At 34.1% G+C, this 21,239-nt stretch overlaps 1 protein-coding gene across 8 annotated transcripts in view; it reads left to right on the top strand.

Annotated features, from left to right (window-relative positions):
* USP25 (ubiquitin specific peptidase 25) overlaps positions 1–21,239 on the top strand; it is a 133,576-nt gene that overhangs the window by 30,459 nt on the left and 81,878 nt on the right. For 3 of the 8 annotated variants that reach the window (XM_082689234.1, XM_082689236.1, XM_082689238.1), the window contains exons 4-6: positions 1,838–1,921; positions 9,592–9,715; positions 17,300–17,462. In XM_082689234.1, coding sequence (XP_082545360.1) covers positions 1,838–1,921; positions 9,592–9,715; positions 17,300–17,462 — 371 coding nt within the window. The remainder of the gene's footprint in view (positions 1–1,837; positions 1,922–9,591; positions 9,716–17,299; positions 17,463–21,239) is intronic. The other 5 variants (XM_082689239.1, XM_082689237.1, XM_082689235.1 and 2 more) reach the window with 2 other exon arrangements.

The following is a 21,239-nucleotide window of genomic DNA, read 5'->3' as shown; positions in this document are numbered from 1 at the left end:
GCAGAGGGAGAGGGAGAGACAGTTCCAAACGGACTCTGCATTGAGCGCTGAGCCTGTTATGGAGCTTGATCTCATGAGATCACAAGATCATGACCTGAGCTGAAACCAAGAGTCGGTCGCTCAACTAGCTGAGCCACCCACGTGCCCTTCATTAAGTAATTTTATATTTCACTTAAAAAAAATGGTAGAGATATGGAGTTTCTGATTTCATTACAACCTGATTATCATATTGAGCAAATTGTGTGCTATTGTGTTTTCTTTTCAATAAAATGTGCTGTCCTTCTCACCAAAGTGCTAATTTATACTTAGTAATTCAGTAAGTTGGATGGTGTGTCCATAAAGTTATTTGCAGATTATTGAGAAAAACCCTTGTAAAAATGTAATGTGGTGATTGTAGTATAATAGTACCAAACTGTGACAAAAATACCTGATGAGGTAACATTCTTTTCCATTTAACAAATTTGTACCATATTTCATAATGTTCTAAGAAGTACAGTTGCTGTTAGGAAATAGATTCAGCATTAAAATTTGGCAGTGTCACAGTAGTGTTACATAGTATAGAAGTGAAAAAGTAAGGAGACTTCTTACAGGCAACAGATTTTTCAAGTTACTATGTTATTGGTCCTAGGAAGAAATGGAGTCTTTTGTGTATTTTTAATTCTTGGAAGGAGTGGTAAAATATGTGAGGAAGAAAGATAGGAAATAATTATAAATATATATTAAAACACAGGCCTCTATTGATAAAACTATGTAAGTGCTACTGGAGTCTGGTGTATTGGAATGATCAGAGTGTGAGCAAGTTCTCAAGGGATTGTTCTAGATATAAAGATTGTTTTTGAGCATTTTCTCCATTTTGTATGAAATTCATTATTATTTGAACGTTGACCATAGTTAACTTAATTTTTCAAATGTGGCATGTTTTTTAATTAATGTATTTTTTTATTCCTTCTAAGTATTGTCTCTTACAACCAGGGCTAAAACATAAAACCTTACGGACTTTAAGTGTGCCATCTATTGGTTATGGTGCTGACAAAAAAAAAATCTATATTTTGAAATAAAAGTCTCTAATGCTAAATACATAAGATTCCTTGTTGATATAAGCTCCTTTAGAGGGGATAAAATACATCTTTTTTTAATGACTAGAAGAGGTTAGCATTTAAAGAAATATAGAAGTCACATTTGGGCGTTCTGGGGAAATTTTCTGTTATGCATAACTGGATAGGTCAGAAGATACAATTGTATCACTTTGTTTAAAGACTTAACACATATTTGTGAACCTTCACTTAATATTGAAGAAGTAATTACATTTTCAGTAGTTAGTGGGACTGTGATTGTCCTTTTTACCTTTCATTTTTGAGAGAAAAAGAAAACATTTCAAGGAAAGCTTATACTCTGCATTATAACGAATTAAGTAGTAATATACTTGGTGTCTTTTTATTGCATTTGTAATTTTCCATACTCTACTGAATTCTGAGGAGAGGCATAAATCATTTGTTGTAATATTAGCTAAAATTTTAGGCATCCTCTTTCACTACTTGGATCTCTTGTCTAGATTGGATATTGTGAGTTGTCAATGAATGCTTCATGCCTCCAGCTTAAGTTGGGAGTAAAATTGTGTTGGAGTTATGCTGTAAAAATACTAATACAGAATGGACTAGGAAACAGTGCAAGATGTTGCGCTATCATAGGTATATACTTAATAGATTCTGCTAAGTTTTTGTGTCATGGCAAAATCTGTCATAGACATGACCATGGGAGGCTTTTGCTCAACTTGAAATCAAATAGTTACATTCTTTCTTTCATGACCATTAAATTCTTTTGAACTTTTTTAAAACAGGAAAAAAACAGTATATGCCCACCAGAACAAGATGTACTACAATTGAGCAATCAAAGTATGGATCAAAAGATGAGAGGGATTTGGGTAGGTAATTTTAACACAGAAAGTAATGCCACATATTATTGGCATAAGTTTTAGAGAAATTGTTATGACACATCAGAATGACTATTAGGTGTTCGACCCTTTACAAATTTAGAATCAGAGTATTCCCCCCCTCCCCCGCCCAAAAGGAATTGAATTATTAGGTAAGGATTGCATAGAAAGTGAGAGGTTCTGTCTTAGAACTCTGCTCTTAGATTGCTTGGCCAGCCTCACAGTGATTTAAAGCTCACGTGATAAATAGAGCCGAATCTGGTACATTCATCTCTGCTAAGGGTAAATTGCTTATGCTGATCAGTTTAGGATTCTATTAATTGAAAGCTAGTATTTTTCCCGTTCTTCAAATATGTTTTCCTGTTGTTCAAATATGGATAGAAAAGCAGTTAATGCAAAGGAAGTTAAATTCTTTTTCCATAGAGATTTCTAATGCATAAAACTAGTTTGATGATTCCCCAAAAGTCAAGGTTAACCTTAAAAATGAGATACTACAGTGGTGTGGAAGTTATGGTAACCAGTTGTATGCAAATATGTTAGGCTTCTACTCTATTCTAAGTGTGTACTTAGAATTCTTTTAGACATGTACTACAAAATGATTTGTGTAACTTTATGAATTTTTTTTAAATTTTATTTCAGGAATGATAGCCATGGGCTATAACTTTTGTTGATTAATACTGAATGTTTAATTTTTTTTCACAGTCCAAGTTGAAAAACTGTCAAGTCTATGACAAAACTCTGGAACAGCTCCTTTACTATTCACTTCCCTTTCCAATGCTGCCATTATAATTTCAGCAGCTATTATTAAAAACAGAACACGATCTTTTAGATCTGAGCTGTTCTGTATAGTTGCCTATAGTCCTGCGTGGCAACTTAGATTTAAATATAACTTAAAACTAAAACTTAGTTCCTCTGTTGCACTAGACACATTCTCAGTGCTCAGTAGGAGTCTCATGTGACTAGTGGCCACCAGTATTGGATAATGTAGATTAATAGTATATTTCCATCATCACAGAAGGTTTTTTCAGACCTCACTGTTGGAGAGAATCTGAGTTCAGCAGTGAGAAGATTGGAAAAGTTGGAACATCTTAAGAGCTGACTGGGAGCAGAGGAGTGGGGTGGGAAAAACAATTTACATTGTGTATATCTTCTGGCTTTTAAGTACTGTTCTTCTAACATGATAGTTTATGATGCTATTTGTCCTTTCACTTACTAGAAAAAATTGTAGGTGGATAAAGCATATATTCTTAAGTCTTTTAATTAGTGCCACTCTGAAGATGACCCAGTCATTTTTATCTCTATTCCATAGTCTAGATTTAGCCTTTATTTGTTTAACAAATATTTACTGATTGCCTCATCTGTATCAGGTAGTTTTCTAGGCCATTAGGAAACAGAGTCTCAGTTTATTTAGGGGAAAGACAGTTAACAATAAATAAATAATGTCAGGTAGTAGTAGGTTCATGAAAAACAGAGGAGGGTAAAGGGACAGAGGGTGACAGGGATGTGGTTGTAAGTCAGGCAGGAGATATGCCAAGACAGAAGAGTCCGTTGGGGAATGACCTCTTGGATGAGTTCATATTTATACAGACACCTGAGTGACATTAGGGAGTAATGCTTGTAGGTGTCCGAGGCAGGTGCATCCCAAGCTATGCAGGAGGATATTTGGCTCAAGAGATGAATGGTGTGGATACAGCCATGGTGAAGAGAGTTAGTGAGGGTGAGAGTGGTCGGTTTCTTTTTTTGTTTTGTTTTTTTTTTTAAAGACTTTTTTTATTTATTTGACAGAGAGAAATCACAAGTAGATAGAGAAGCAGGCAGAGAGAGAGAGAGGGAAGCAGGCTCCCTGCTGAGCAGAGAGCCCGATGCGGGACTCGATCCCAGGACCCTATCCCAGGACCCTGAGATCATGACCTGAGCCGAAGGCAGCGGCTTAACCCACTGAGCCACCCAGGCGCCCCAAGTGGTCGGTTTCTTATTCCCCATCTGCTGACCATCCCTTTGTTCATATTTGCCTGTCTCAAGGGCATCCTCATTCTTCTGGTGGCCTAGTAGTTTTTCTTCTTCTTCTTCTTCTTCTGCTGCTGCTGCTGCTGCTGCTGTTTTTTAAACAAGCTCTTCCTGATCTCCTAAAATAATCATTTAGTTTGCAGTTCTGTCAGTTTTTGTATACTTTTCCCTTCAGTTGCTCTTGCTTGGTATTTATTATTACAGCTCTTGTCAAGCTCTTATCAACACTCTTAACTCCTAAAACCCCAAGCAGTTCTTTCTACTCATATCATTCCCCTGCCTAGAAGTCTTTGCTGGTGGTAAATATAAACTTGACTTATTGCGGGGGGGAAGATTTCCCTTAGGTTTAACCCTATGTAGGTAAGGAAAACAATGGAAGAACTTTTTCTTTGTCTCCTAAAATCAGAATCTTTACATCTGTTGTTTCAACTGTATTGTGGGCTAAATTGACTTTTGTAAACTAACTTTGAAGTCTCCTGTTATTTTAATATGCAGTTTTTATGGGAAAATGAATTAGGAGTTATAAATAATGCATACATATAAAGTCTAATTCCTGGTTAAGTTCATGGCTGCCTATATTTTAGAGTAAGCAGAGAAATGTTTCATAGTTGGTATTTAAGTTTTACTCAAATGGTAGTCCTATAGAGAGTGGAAGATTTATTAGGGCGAGTGTTACGTTATGGTGTATGTTATAGAAAAAATGTCTTAATTTGGGCAGATTTGAAAATGATGGAGGCTTTTGTAACCTGAGATACTCTATAGTGTTACTCAGCTAACACTAACACATTTGTGCCCTTGAGTTGTGTTTATGTTAGTACTGGGGGAGGGTTGATTGAAACAAAGTTTGGTGTTTCACTGAGGTCTTCTCTCAGTGAAATTCATATATTATATGAATATAAAAATATTCATAATACTCAGATATTTGGATGGAATTCTAAAAAGTCTAAATTTTTATAATTGAAATTAGAAGTTGTTTCAGTTGTTAGAAATTATTTATAGCCAAGTGTGTTCTCTGTTCCTTTTTGAGTATAAGCATATAAGAAAGTCATAAAAGGCTAGTTCTCATTGTGAAACAGTTTATTACATGCTTCATGTTATAGGAGAAATTGTTCTAATTCTAGAAAAAGAAGAAACTCATGTTTAACCATTCTATTGAAATAACATTTCATTTGTTAAAATTTGGTCTTAAAATCATACGTTTTTGGTATATGAGTAGGTTATAATAATCTTTGAGGATTGCTGTATTGTTTTAAAATACCCTATGGAAAGAAGTTTTATGGAGTAATGGGAATATCGTGGAGAAAATTATTGTAATTAAAATGAAATTACAAATAATAAATAAACCTCCTCCATGGCTTTAAGTAAAAAGCCCACCTTTTCAGTTAAGGACCAAATAGTCTCTGATTAGCCTATCATTCTAGCATTAAAGAATACTATTGCTTGTTTCTTCCTTTGCTTACACTCAAAATACTTCTGACACCAGATGCGTGAATTTTTTTCTACACCTGACTGCTTCTCCAACGCTGGCTGGGTATCCTGCAAGTCAATTCAGTTCTGACATTCTCTACCAGACGTTAGCTTCAGATTCTGTAAGTTAAGGGCTCTCCGTCCCACAAGACTGCCCCCCACTTTAGATGCCTGTCACAAGTTGTGGGTCCCCAGGTTACCCACACTTCTGTCTGACTTGGCTACAAATTGGGGGTACCCACTACCTCCTCCTCGAGTTTGATAATTTGTGATAATAGCTCATAGAATTCAGGGTAACACTTACTACATGTACTGGTTTATTGTATAAGAAGAAGATGATAAAAGATGCAGGTGAACAACCAGATGAAGAGGTACATAGGGCAAGGTCAGGAAGGTTCCCAAGCACCGGAACTTCTTTCTCATGGAGTTGGGGTGCCATCCTCCCAGCACTTGAATATGTCCACCAACTCGGAAACTCTCCAGACCCTATACTTTAGGGACTTATGGAAGGTTCATCAGGTAGGCATGATGGATTATTAACTTAATCTCTAGCCCTTCTTTCCTCCTGGGAGAAAAACGTTCCTCTTAAAGTTCCAAGCTTCTCATCTGGGTGTGGTTTCTCTGGTGACCAGCATTCATCCTGAAGCTATATGGGAGTCTACCAGGAGGAGTCTTCTCATTAGAGCAAAAGGTGCTCCTATCACCCAGGAAATTCTAAATGATTTTGGAACTCTGTGTCAGGAAATGGGTCAAAAATCAAATATTAGAAACTTGCCTTACTCTTTGAATGGATTTACTTATGCATGATTTTATCATACTATGGAAAAGATTTCATTCTAAATGTTGGAAGGATGTCTGCATTATAAAACAATTAAAAATTGTTATTATCATTTGCTTTCCCCAGAAAAGCTTTTAGGTGTTGGGAAGATGTGTGCATAGTGATAGAAAAAAGTTTTCCAAAGTTACCATTTTTGCTTGAAAAGTCCACATTATTCATTGGCAACACATATTTTTATTTGTTCTCCTTTAGGTGACAGGCTTGCTTTGTATATTCTTGAAAAATATCTGCCAAATTCTGAAGTTTGAGAAATCCTAGCTTGTGATTCGTTAGTTCCGAGAAGAAAAAAATCAGCCAGTTTAACTGACTTGCAACTCAAGCATTGCACTAGTGTTTTCTCTTGAGTGAAAGCTTACTTTGGATGCAGCAGAAGTACTATGCATACTTCCTGTTTTGTCATATAGAATTAAGACTACATAATTCAGTGTTTGAGATTTAAGAAGATAAAATCCCCCCCCCTTTTTTTTAGTAGTGAGTATGTGTGGTTTTAGTACAGTGAATTGCCCAGAGAAGTTGGTGCTACTGCCTCGATTTGGCCAAAGATGCTGTTGTTGTGCATCATCAGTGCAGATATGTTGTGGGAGAAAAGGCGATTAACATCTTGTATTTTTGTGAGAATATCTTTTACTTATGGAACCCCCTTCTGTCTTAGGGTCATGTGGGAATACCCAAGGCTCCACTGACCACTCTTGGAGATCGCTAGTGTAGAAGAAAGATGAATAGAAAACTGAAATTTAAAGCCTGTCTGCCATTCTTTATTCTTAATGGTGGTGTACTTCATTTCTCACAACTTCAGTAATTTCTGAAATAGGGTTAAAAACACCTTGCCTTGTTTTTTGCTTTTATGTTGCTTAGGTTAGAATTAAATTATGAAAAGCTCTAATTGTAGGTTGCTACTTCTAAATGCATTTCTATTCTAGCGGTTCCTATACTTGTCAAACATGAAACAGTAAACACTCCAGATAGTTTCAAAGAAGAAATTTAATACAGAGGATTAGGTTCTTAAAAAAAGAAGAATCACTGGATAGACTGGAAGAGGGATCTCTGGCTTAGCCTTGTGAAATGATTCCCAGATTCTTGCAGGACTGGTCAGCCAGGGAAGCTGCTCCATTTGCCACTGTCAGGAAGGTAGTGCATCAGGAGGCTGCCTCTGGGACTCCTCAGCTCAAGAACGTACTTCTAGAGCTGCAGCCCAGAGAACAAGCATGCAGGATTAGGTAACTGCCGCTGAGCTGTGCCTGAACATTGGAATGCAGAGTCTATCTGCCACTTCTCTCTATCTCTTCACATCCCCGAATCTGGAAATTGGACACTGGAATGCTGCGTGGAACAACCTGTATCTGTTCAGTCATGCTGGAGAAAATAGCCCAGAGCAGCAGGATAAAGGCTTCCCCCTCACTTCCAACTTCTGTATCCCCTGTTAGTGCATCTAGCAGGTGGAACTTAAATTTTATTCAGAACTGTAACTGTAAGTGAATTGGGAAACTTCACTTGTTTTGTGTTTTGTGTTTTGTTTTGTTTTCATCTTATTACGTTCTGTGGTTGAAGAAAGCACACTAAGAGGATGAGGGAATGGAGTCTGAGGGCTAATTAATCATATCCCCCAAACTGGTTTTTCTGCTTCTTTCTGATTTTCAAATTATTATTATTATTATTTTACTTACATTGTTCTCTCTTTACTCATTTGAGTTGTGATCATTATTTAATAACTATGATAGTTCTCATTTTTTGAGGCACATTCATGCCTCTCTAGTCCTAGCCGCTTCATCAGTTTGGAAGCTGGGCTGGATGGCTCCACCTGGGTGACATCCGTCTACAGCTGTGATCTAGGTGGACTTGGGTCTTGTAAACAAGACTTAGGAAACCTTTGGCCTGCTGGTGTATGTAGGCATGCTCCATCATTTCACTTACCTTGCTATGTTCCTTTCTACATTTTACTTGACCGAATTTTTTTGGACCCTACTCACTATATTTTCATGAGGTTTTATTATACTTTCTAAAGACATTTAAAAAACACCTTCCATAGCCAACTATGATTTCTAATATTTATAAATATCATTTTCTAAGCAACTGTTCAGAGTAAAAGTATGGATAACAATAGAAGTGGACTTTTGAAACTGTCCATATGCATTCTTTCTTTCTCAGTGTGGCACATTCTTTTTTAGTAACTACACATAATACTAGAGTCAGACGGTAAAATGCAGGCATTTTATTTCCCATCACCTACCCCTTTCTATGCTTCTCTTGCAAAAAATATTTTTTGTGAGATTACAAAGAAAAAATTTGATTTTTAACATGTATCAAATACAAATAAACAAAATCAATGTAAAACATACCCAAAATACCTGTAAACATAAGCCTGACCACACAAAGCTGTAGCTTTCTGTCTTATCATACTGTTTTGTAATCCTTAGCAATATATTATGGTTCTTATGACAATGGGAGTATTATTGTCATCTTTTAAGTGAAAGAAATCGACTAGTATATATTGGGAAATTAGTTTAAAAAGCTCTTTCTGAAGGTAGTAATAGCTGTAGCCTCTATTCTTTGGAAATACTACAGCATCAAGACTATTTTCTTTCTAATAGAAAGAAAAAGAACAAAAGAAAATGGTATCCTTTATTTGTATATTTCTTTCTGTGAAATGAAAAGTTTTTTTAAATGGAGAGGACTGCATGTTCATTCAGTAATTCGGATGGTAGAGTAGTGTTTAAAATAGAAAGTGAAAGGTCCTGATACTTCGTTCCTCTTCCCATAACCCTTCTCCCCAGAATTAACCACTGTTAACAGTTTAATATGTTCTTCCAGTCTTTAAAAAATGTATACATAAACATTTATGTTTGTGCATTTATGGTCATTTAATTTTGAAGCATAATTTCTGAGATCTCAGTTATTATTATATTTTGTTAGATAATGTCTAGGTGGTGGTATGCATGAACTGTAGTGTATGTATATTTGGATAAACTTCAGAAAGCATAAGTGTAAATGTTTAATTATGTTGATTTCAATTTTTGTTGGTAAAAACCTGTTTTTAGTGGTCTTTCTACTTATTAGCTTCATAGAAATTTTGAGATTTAATCAAAAGCTTCATAGAAATTTTGAGATTCCTGTACAGTGAGAAATATTTATACTTTTAATGCTTTAGGCATATTTTGTAGGGAAAAACACTAAGTTTTAAAATATAACCAATTTAAAATGTGTTTGCAGTCTCTTCAGAGAGCTCTTAAGGAGAATTAAATTGGTGCTGACTTTGGTTTGAAAGGGTATATTGGGTATAAAATCCCCATGATATGAATTACCTTCATTTTGTTTGACTTTTAATTTTGAGAAAGATAGTTTTGCTTTTCAGATGTGATTGATCTCACTGGAGATGATAAAGATGATCTTCAGAGAGCAATTGCCTTGAGTTTGGCGGAATCAAACAGGGCATTCAGGGAGACTGGAATAACTGATGAGGAGCAAGCCATTAGCAGGTAAAAACATAATTTGTATAAAGTAGATATAAGTACTTTTTATAATAGAAATAATAATTGGCTTTAATTTCAAGAGGCACAAATAATACTTTGTTATTCTAAATAAATCCATTAATAAACTTTTGTATTGTTTTTATATTTTCTGTAACCAAAATTTACATATTCTAGCTCTGATTGCATTTGGAGCTTAGATTTTTAGGATTTTGGAGTGGCGTTATGAGGCATTTAATTTAGGTGTATATTTTAATAAATTTTTGATTTGTTTTTTCTTCCCTCATCTCTTTTAGATACATTGTTCAATTCAGTTTGTAGTCATTTATAGCAGGGGTCAATAAACTTTTTATGTAAAGGGCCAATAGTAAATATTTTAGGTTTTGTTGACCATTTGGTTTCTGTCACAGTTATTCAGCTCTAGTATAGTAGTGCCAAAACCGCCATAGATGATACATAATTTAATGAGTGTGGCTATGGTCCAGTAAATCTTGTTTTAAAAAACAGGCTGCCAGCTGGATTTAGCCCAGGCCTTAGTTCTCTCCATCTTCTGACCTATAATGTAATAGTATATTTATAAGTTTTTTTGTTTTTTTTTTTTAAAGAAATAGACAAGATTCCAAGATGTGTGATAGAATGTACCTTTTGATTTAATAATGAAAACTTTTCAGTTTGGAACATTTTGATTCATTTATGGATCAAATAAAAATAAATTTTACTTTATCATGAAACAATGTTGATTCAAAAAAAATCCTTAAAATATAATATCTTCTAAACAACTCTGGAGGCAGTGGTAACTATTTTATTGAAGAAGAAATTGATCTTTTAAGAGGTTAAATGATTTTGCAAAAGTACACAGCTAAAGTAAATCTTAGGACTCCAGTGTTTTTTTCCCTATAACACAAGTTGTTTCGAATGTACTAGCTTCCTCAGATAATTTCCCTCAGCATGGTATCATTAATATATTTCTTGCTAAGTAATCTGAGATTACTGTGTTGTAAGAGATGTCTCCAAATGGTATATTTAGCAGGCACATAATTTTTTTTAGTAATACTTTTTAATGTCTTAAATGTTACTTTGGAAATATTACTTCATAAGATGTTATAGAAAGATAGAAAGACTTAAATTAAAATTCATTGTCCTTTACAATTGGGGGGGATACCAATTAATGCCAGTAATTTTAAATGAAAAATCAAAAATTCATACATTGTCTTTAGACATTGTAATTAGGCTTATTTTGTGAAGGATTTAGAAAAATTGTAAAATTATGTTTGTTTCAAAAATGGATTGGAATGAAATAATTGTCTTGAATAATTATAAAACTTAACAACTTTGGTGAGAAATATTTTAAATGTGAAATACATGACTTGGATATTATATCTAAAGGAAATGATCTATTATGTATAAAAGATTATAAAATAGAACATATACCATATTATATATATTTGTACATAAATATATACCATAATATATGCCAAATCTTGTTTTTAAAAGTGTATGTATGTTTTTATTTAAATGAGTTTATATTAGTATACAAATAGAATAAAGTATGGAAGCTTATTGCGAATAGTGTCAGTAGTTTTGTGTCATGTGTTTTCAGATTAAAATAGCATGTATTAATTAGTTAATAAGTAAAAATAACTTTAAAGTTAAAGGATTAAAATCATTCCTAATCTGTTATAAAATTTAATGTATATGTTATATATTGTTCTAGATAATCGTTTTTGTCCAGGTGGAAACAAATATCTCTTAAGATAGTGTTCTTTTTTATTCTTGGTCTTCTAAGCTTTAATATATTCTTAAAATAATGAACACTTCATAAATATTTTTATTGTATATAACATTACAGAGATTTGATATAGTGTAGTATGCCATAAAATGTTACATAAAACATTGTGTTTTGTAGGAGTAAGTCATACTAATTTACTGTTGCAAAATACAAGTTTTTTGTGGTATTTGTAGATTTTATAATTTACAGTTAACAAAAAAGTGTTAAATGTAAAATGTGCAGTTAATAAGCACATATGTAAATCACTGTGTCAGAAAAAAGGAAATGTAAGGATTCTGGCTATAAACATTTGGCAAAGAGATATTTGTTCCTGTGGGTTTATTAATAAGCTTAGGATTCTAAATTCAAAAGGGGAAATTATGTATTTTTAAGAAAAAGTTTATATGTCATGCTTAAAAGTAAATTTAACTATTCATTACTAAAGTTTGCATAACAAAATTTTGCCAAATTCCTAGTATCATATGATGATGGTTATAGTTTAGCAGATATACTTTAATATGAATTCATACATTTGGAATACTACATTATGATTAAATGAGTTCAGCCTATCTTTTTATATCTTAAAATCCTTTAAGTACTCATAAGTTCCATGGTGAAATTTCTCAAGAAATTGAACATTTTTAAAGTGTGCTTCTTAATATAATTACTCCTTAATTAATGTCAGGATTAGGTGTATTAATTATAATTATCTCTTGGTTACTAATGCTTATTAGATAGGGAACAAGTGGAATATGGATAGTTGAAATTTGCTAATAAATGGCATTGTAATTGATTTGTGTCTGTGATGTGTTTGTTGTGAAAATGACTGGTCTCATAAAATGACTTTGAATTAGTTGGGTAGAAGATTGGGAGCAACCTGGGGTTTCCCAACTGGGATGTCTTAGAGTTGTCATTAGGGGAGAGAAAAAAGCATCATGTCCAGCAATGGTTAGGGTGGGATTCTGAATTTTTAAAATTGGTTTCTATAACTCCCACCCTTTTCATCCTGATCATTATTGAGGAAGCTTTTATGAGAGGAAACGGCTATAAGAAGATGTGTTGAACAGGAGTAGTGAGGGTGGCAGTTATAAATCTTTCTGGTTGTTTTGTGAAAATAATTCTAGGGCTCAACAGTATCACATGCCTATGTATCATTAAAGATCCATAGAATGCTTATTATTCCATTTTTTTGAATAGCTCTTATTATAAAATGGCATACCACTGTCAGATTACAGTTGGTCTGAAGAATCGAAAATATAAAACCAGATTCATTTCAAGGGCTGACTGTGGCCAGAGTTGACTGATAAGACTGGAATAGCAATGCCGTTAACTCAAAATGAAAAAGTGTCAATAATGAGGCACCAGTGATAGTCCCAAGAAGTGTTGGGGTGAGTAAGGAGAGAGGTAGGTGGTCAAAGGTTCTTTGTAGTCAGTCTTCCAGAATTGGGCAGGAGTCACACCCCATATAGTGTATCCTTCCTCAAATGAGACAAGTCAACTTTTGGCAGGAGTCACGGGTAGGAGTCACGGGTCTGACAGGCAGTGTAGTAGCCTCTGTTGGAAACATAGAATCTCTTATTTTCTCTCAGCACATGATTGTGTTTATGTTGCTTTGCTGGGTAGGATTATAGATTGCAGCAGTGATGGTCGTCTTGGTAGTGCATACTTCTGAGCCATCCCATGAGAGATCAGGCACTACTATATATCTATCACAATGGCTAAAATGAAAAAATAGAAAATACCAAGTGTTTGTGAGCATGTGGAATAACTGGAATGGTCACATTTTGTTGGTAAAAATGTATAATGGAATTGCCACTTGGGAAAAAATGGGAATTTCTAATGAATTTCAACATATACTATGCTAGTACTTAGTGTTTCCACCCCTTGGTATCGACCCTTGAGAAAAGCGTACATAGTAGCTTTATTCATAATAACTAAAAACTATGAACAATTAAAACAAAAGAGTGACTGCTGAGTGATTCCATTTATGTGATGTTTAAAAACACGCAAAACAAATTTATGGCAATAAAAGAATGTTAATTTTCTGGCAGGTGGAGAGGACACTGTTGGCTGAGAAAAGGGTATGAGAGAATTTTCTAGAATAATGGAAATTTTCTGTATCTTGATCTGAATGGTGATCATATGGGTTTTTACATATGTAAAAAGTTTCACTGAGCTGTACATTTTAAATGTGTTACCATATTCAGATTATCCCCCCACAATAACTCTTTCCCAAAACATGTTTTGAACAGTTTTATAATCAATATGCAAAAAGTATATTGCTATGTATAAAAAAGAATGATAAGGAGAAATATTAAAAAGCTACCATTTAAACATAAAACTGTGACAGACTAAGAATAAATTTAATAAATGGGCAAGAACTTCCGAAGAAAAAAATTAGAGGATATCATTGAGACACATTAATGAGTATGTAAATAATTGGAAATGTATTATATTTTACAAAGTGGAGCACTGAACTTTGTAATTTTTGAGGGTGAGGGTGGGTAGAGGGGGGGGAGGAACAGAAGGGGAGGAGGAAAATCTTAAGCAGGCTCTACATCCAGTGCAGAGCCCCAAATGGGACTCAGTCTCATGACCCTGATATCATGACCTGAGTCCAGAGTCAGAGTCTTAACTGACTGAGCCACCTAAGTGTCTTGGAGGGCTGAAAATTGTAAAAATGGTCAGTTCTCCTTAAACTAACTCATGGGTTTAGTGTGATTCTAATAATACTATATTTTCTTAAAAAAGAAAATCAACAAAATGTTTCCTTCGCACTCTCCCTTTTTGTCTTCCTTCCCTTCCTCCTTTTTTTTTTGTTTTCTTTTTTGTTGGTCTATACAGCTTACAAGATATGTATGTTTTTCAGTGTATATGATGTTTCCCTAAACATACTTAGATGATTTAAAGTGGGATGTTTTCAACATTACTGCTATAATGCAATTTAAGTAATTTAAATTTAAACAATACCAGCATAATAAAACTAGCATAATAACCCAAAAAACAAAATCAGTACAATAAAAATTTAATAGGAAGGTGAACATCTGTCATAAGTAAGTGCTTTAAATATTCCATATAGTCTGTGGGATCAAAAGAGCAAAACGTTTTGTCATCCTTTCATTTTGCTGCATGGTCATGACCAGTGTTTGAAAGATAAGAAAAGCAGGTGATGGGTAGTGGGAATTAGTTTTTGATTTGTGGCTTTTGGGGTTGCCTCTCTTGGCATGCTATATTTTGTTATAAGCTATTTTTGAGCTCTGAGATTTGCAGTGTTAGTTTTTTTCTCTACTGACAGACTTAATACCTGGATTTGTAGCTATTGCATACTTTCTATTTCATAGCCTCGGTAGTATTAGTGGCTTTACTTTGGTGAGACCAGGGAAGGAATCTTTATGTAGCACTTGGCTTTATAGAAAGTTTATATTCATCGTGGCGGTACTGGACTACAGAATGGGAATGGGGGCTTGGGAATAGAGTAGTATTTGTGCTAGAAGTTGGGCTTTTGCTAAGAAAGAAAAAGAAAAAGCAAAAAGGCAGCAACATCTAATATCTTCATTATCCATTTACTTCAGACTTTGTTTAGCCTCTAGTATTTATCATGTACGCTTTAGAAATGAAACAGCTCTGTGTTTTCGACCTCCAGATGCTGAGTAATAAATAATTTTGATGCAATGTGATAAATGTACTTATAGGTTTTTAGGAGCCAGGAAGAAGTATTGGGAAACTTACTGAAGTATGTTCTAAGTCCCTGGTGATACAAAACTCTGTTATAAGCTCTAAATCAAGAAGATCACAAAGTCATGGCATTCATTCATCCACATCTTTTAGTATGATAGTTCTGCCGTAGGGTATGGTTAAGGAATATTAAAATTAACGTATCTCCTTAAACCCCATATTTTTGTTATAATGAGTGATGAGATCTACCATTTGACTGAATTGAAGATATCTTTTTATATGACCAGTGGTGTTACTTCTTCTGTCCTGTTTGTGGTATTGTTGCTACTTTTTCTGGAACTCATGGCTTATTTCAGTTCATTCATCTCTAATTACCATGTTGGAAATAGGTTTCCTTTATTTATACTTCTAAATACACACATACATTACAAAAAGAACAAAACTGTTGTGAAAACACTCATTATAAAAGTCAATAAAAAATTAAATATACCTTCTAATATACAGCAGTCTTTTGTATACATTAGCCTTTTGTGTACTATGTATTAACTTTTCTCTTTTGAGCATAAACTAGTTGCCTTGTACAAAATCAGTTTGTTCCTGTTTATTCTTATTATATTATGCTGATCAGTACAGCTTGACCATAAAAAGTCTTTCAGGTTGGCTTTTTTACTTTTTATCTTCCCCTTAATGTTCTTGGAAACTCGGTGTCAGTGGAATGGTCTAGATAAATTCTGATTTTCTTCTGTCCCAATTCATCTAACTAAATATCTTCTAAGGAGTTGTGCTACCTTTTAGTGGCAAGTAGTTTATAAGAAAAATTCTCCTAGGGGCTGTGATTGCATGTGAGAGCTGATTTTTGGGCAGAGTACTGCCGCTTATGTTGGATCAGTTGTAATAGTTTACAGAGGTGTAAACTTTTCATTTTTAAATGTGTGACTGTACTTCGATCTTTGCATTGTAACATAACATTTTGTTGTTAACCAGCTATTTTTTGGAATGTGGTTTCATTGATTCCCAAAGAAAGGCTGTATCCTGTATTCACATAAGTTACTTTAAATAATTATAAGTTTGAATCCTACTGCTTTATATCTAATATCATGTTGAAAATAATACTGTTAGAGAAAGGAGTATAATTTGCTTTGTCCCCATAATTAAGGGATATAGCTATATTAATTTGATATTAATCCGATAGGGCAAAACCTTTAAAATAAAAATGATATAGCATGAATGAGATTTTCTTAAGCCAAATGTTGGAAAAACCCATTGTTGCTGAGGTTTTTTAAATTAACATAAAATTGATTAAGACACCTGAGTATTACTTATGCTAATTTAGAGTAGTTAATAACATGTCTTGAGCAGGCAAAATGCTTTGCTAGTTCAGATGCGGGAATCAGGATTTTACAGCATGTTGCGACATGTGTAAGAGCAAGAACAGAATGTAAATGCTACTGTAAGCAAAGTAGCATTATTCTTGCTATGTTTAGATGTATTTAAAGTATTCTGTAGGTAAACTTATTTTGGAGAGGTGAACCTTTTATTATTCTGATATGAACGTAGGTCAACTTTTGGGTAAAGAAGTAAACACATATTCTCTCTAGTTAGCTGTCATAGAGTGATAGATCTCTATAACTGAGAGGAATCCTAGAATTTACCTTAGCTTTTTTTTTTTTTTTTTTAATAGCAAAGGGATTTAATGGTCAGGAGTAAAAGTGCAGTTTGTTTAGTTTTTAATGTTTTCCTGATGATTCAAAGTAATTGTTACAGAAGACTAGTCATTATGTTATTTTGTAAATATTTACTGTAGTGATTTCTTAGAAAACTTAACTTGGTGCTGTTTTCCTTGAACTAAACCTTGAATTTGTTGAAACACAACCTATTTTCTGTTTTATAGCACTGTCTTTGTGCATTTGAGATTTCCTTTTTTCCTAAGAAAGAGTGCATTTCACTTGGTGTGTTTGCCATTGCTATATTCTTAAAAGAAAACTAAAGTCTACTTCAATAAAGATAGTGCTTGACAGTGCTTTCCCAAATTCACTGTCCAGAACTTAACTAATTAAGATCCTATTTGTGGTATGTTATTTCCTACTCTGTGGCATGAAATTAATGCTATATTTTTCTTTTTTTCATAATTTTCTCCCCATTGCTTAAAGAGTTCTTGAAGCCAGCATAGCAGAAAATAAAGCATGTTTAAAGAGAACACCTACAGAAGTTTGGAGGGATTCTCGAAACCCTTATGATAGAAAAAGGCAAGACAAAGCTCCTGTTGGACTAAAGAATGTTGGCAATACTTGCTGGTTTAGTGCTGTTATTCAGGTAAGGATCTTTATGAAGATCTTACTTGGGGGTTAGCAATGGAAAGTGGGTTGGGTTGTGTTTCTTTCAGATTGTGTACTTTAAACATAAATGCAGACAAGGTTTGAATATGCCCTTCTATCTAAGGAACTAATTTGTGGATTGTAGGACTCCTCACTTCTCCCTTGTCCTTAACCCCAGTTTGGAGTTTTGACAGGAGAGCACTGCCTACGCCTTTCACTTATTTGGAATTAATCTCTCCTCCCTCCCTGCTAGTAGGAATTGTTGTCAGCGTGGAAAGAGTGAAAAATGTCTTTGTAAGTAATTCTCTGCAGATTTTGAGAAGGAGATAACCAAGATATGAAATCGGATCTGAATTTATTGTTGTTGGTAATCAAATCAGGTTTTTTTATATATTGGAAAATGTTATTAATAGAATTATAGCCATTTAAATACTCTTCTTAATATTAAGTGCTCTTCTTAAATACTCTTCTTAATACTCTTCATTTTGTCTCATTTAATGTAAGGAGACATTTTGTTTGAGGAAGGTGTAGACTGACATAATTCTCAATGTGTATGTGAGAATGATGTAAGAATAAATACTGATAATTAAAAGTAATACTTTTTTTTAACTTAGAAGGCCTTTATCAAATGTTTCTTGAGATCCTTATTCTAAAATGGAAATTTTTTGTATGCATAGTTATGTATCTTAATATGTGCTAGTTTTCTTGTTTTTTTAGTTCTTTTATGAGATAGGAGTATTGTCATGAATTCTTTACCATTTTCCATTAGACATTGATAATGTTATCCATCAGATTATAAAATATTGAATTAAATAATCTCCTTAAAACAATCTATGAATAATAGCATACTCTTTATTATTAACCATTAGGAAAATATTTTAAGTGGTATTTTGCTGATCCTAGCTTTTGTTCTACTTTTCAAAGTTTTGGTGTTTTTTTGGTGGGGAGGAGAGTAGACTGGAAAAAATTGCTTGTTCTATTTGAAATTGAGGTAATTTTACTGATTTCTAAATTTTACCTTAATGTAGTGGCTGTTTAACTGGTAGTGTTCTAACGCAGGCTAGTATAGGGATTATTGTTACTAATATATATTTTTAAATTACTTTTTTGAGAAATCTGGAAACCTAGAAGTGACCTCTAGCCTTGAAAAGTTTGGGTTATAATGAAGATCATTGGCTTTGGTGTGTGGAAATACGTTATACTTCAAGTTTTGGAAAATTGTGGGTGGGCAGAAAAATTTGTCAAAAGATCACTTCGGGTTCCCCCCCCCCCATACTCTCGCCCCCCCCCCTTTTTTTTTCTTAATGTAATTTTATTGTATGCTATTTAAGTAGCATTTCATTTTCATCTCTAGCAATTAACATTTTTTATTTTTCTCATTTTGTGAAATTATTGTTTAATTTCACAGATCCCATCTGAGACAGAAAAGTTTATCATCATAAATGGAATTTTTCACCTATGAAAGAAAAGTTGGGCAGGAAATCTCTGTTAGTGTTGGAAGTTTCTTATTGTATTTTCCAAGTGAATTGGAACTTGTTCAAACTATGATGTAAATGTACTATAAAGTTTCAATTACAAAATTTTCTCAGGCATGGAATTTACTTAGTTGGCAGGACTAGTGTGAAACGATTGGGACTTCTTTTCATTATAAGTACATTGGCCAATTATAGAAATTTATGTGGATAGTAAACCTCTAACAGCAAAATAGGTAGTAGGCACAGGCTACAGAGTGTATAGCTTTATACTTGTTTTATGTAGGAACTGGGACCAATATTTTGGGAGAAAAGGGACACTATATCAGAAAGGGACTATAAGCAAAGAGAAGATGGGACAGAGGTTGGCTTAAATAATTTTTTGGATGCTAGCAATATTAGGCTGACTATCCTAGATTGGTCGTTAACCCCTTATCTAGTCAGGATTATTTTTATCCAGGAATTTACACCTAGAAAGGAATATTGGGGTTTGATTTTTCTCTACTAGGATATCAGTGAATGAAGTAGCTACTTAGAAGTATACTCCTCTCTTGCTAGTTTGGGGTATAATTCATAGATTCCCATGGTGACCTTTGGTACCTTTTGCATTTGGATGCCTCTGAGATGCTCAGAAGTAAGGTGTTCATCCTTCTCAGTTTGCCTTGTACAGCTCCAGTTTACTTCTATTATAGACCTACTGTTCCTATTATTAAGTCTTCAAGCTCTGTTTCTTACTCATAAGTGTTGTGAGTTGCAAGATAAAGGATATGGGTCCCTTACTCAAAAGTCATGTTACTCCAGGTTCACTAAAATATGAGCATCCTGAAGGCAGAGAACACATCTTCTAGGTTCTTGTTTTATACCAGTATATAATACAGTGTTGAACTATAGATGCTTTTATCACCCTAATGATGAATGGAATTGGGAAGATGCTGCAGGTCTTCAAAAGATGTTAAGATACCGTTTAACAGGGGCGCCTGGGTGGCTCAGTGGGTTAAGCCGCTGCCTTCGGCTCAGGTCATGATCTCAGGGTCCTGAGATCGAGTCCTGCATCGGGCTCTCTGCTCAGCAGGGAGCCTGCTTCCTCCTCTCTCTCTCTCTGCCTGCCTCTCTGCCTACTTGTGATCTCTCTCTGTCAAATAAATAAATAAAATCTTAAAAAAAAAAGATACCGTTTAACATATTTATCCACATTATTTGCTCTTAAATCTTAAATTTTCATAAAAGAATTTAAGTACCTAGTTCAAAGAGAATCAAAAATTCCACAGCAATAAAAGGCTTATAATGAAAAACAGTAGTTATCTGCCCCAAACCTCCCTGCTACATAGTTCTGCTTCTTAATAGCAACTACCAGTTATAGCTGTTTTTCCTTTTATCTTCATTTTCCTTAAATGACATGCATTCCTAATGAGATAAATGTAGATTTAGTTTTGTCATTTCACTTACCCAGAATTGCCTTTCCTTTTATTCCCAACATAGTTATATCATAAATTTAAGATAGTTGGTAGTCAGTGTTCACATTTTTTATGACTTTGTAAATATTACAGTGATTTACTGGGTGTACCTCTTTGTAATCCTTTGTTTTCCTGGTGTTGTCAGGAAAATACCTTCTTTTTTTCCTTTATATTTTCTATATACTTATTCTTAAAATTTTCTAAATACATCTCTGTTATGGTCTTATTAATATGTTCTATATGTGTAAACATATTAGCTGTATTTCTCTCTCTCTTTCTTCTTACCACAGAAGTTTTCTCCATCTCAAGTCCAAGCTGGATTCCTGTTCTCTGTGTGTTAAGCACCGATTGCTGGCTTGCCAAAGCAGGCCTGAGAGAAAGGAGATTGTGGGAAGGTTGATTGAGGATCACTTTGCAGAGTTTTACTTAATCCTTCTATTTGTAGCCCTGAATCTTTATTCCCTCTCACACACACTATGACTGATTTTTTTGACCCCAAGTCAGTTCAGTTCAATTATATCCAAAGACTAAATATCCTATATCCCACAGAAGGAGGTAGTATTTGTCTGACCTTTTTGTATTGGGAAGGACATGGGGATTTAACTGCTCTGTATACAGACTTTTATCTTTTAATCATGCCATGTGTTTTCAGTTCCTACCTTACCTTGAACTTTTGTGATACTGTTCCTTTTTTTTTAATCCACTAAGGTGAATTGATCTTGCTTCTCCACAGTATCTTTATTATAAACAGTTTATATCCCTTTGCTCTCTTGTTATCACTCTTTGTTTTCCACAAGTTATTTGAAATCTCATCTCTTATAGCTTTCTGTTATTATCAAGAGTTTAGCC

This window comes from Mustela nivalis, assembly GCF_964662115.1.
Source record: "Mustela nivalis genome assembly, chromosome: 1".
In the NCBI taxonomy this organism is placed as follows: domain Eukaryota; kingdom Metazoa; phylum Chordata; class Mammalia; order Carnivora; family Mustelidae; genus Mustela; species Mustela nivalis.
Note: the sequence above shows the minus strand (reverse complement) of the source record. Positions and strands in the feature narration are given on the sequence as shown.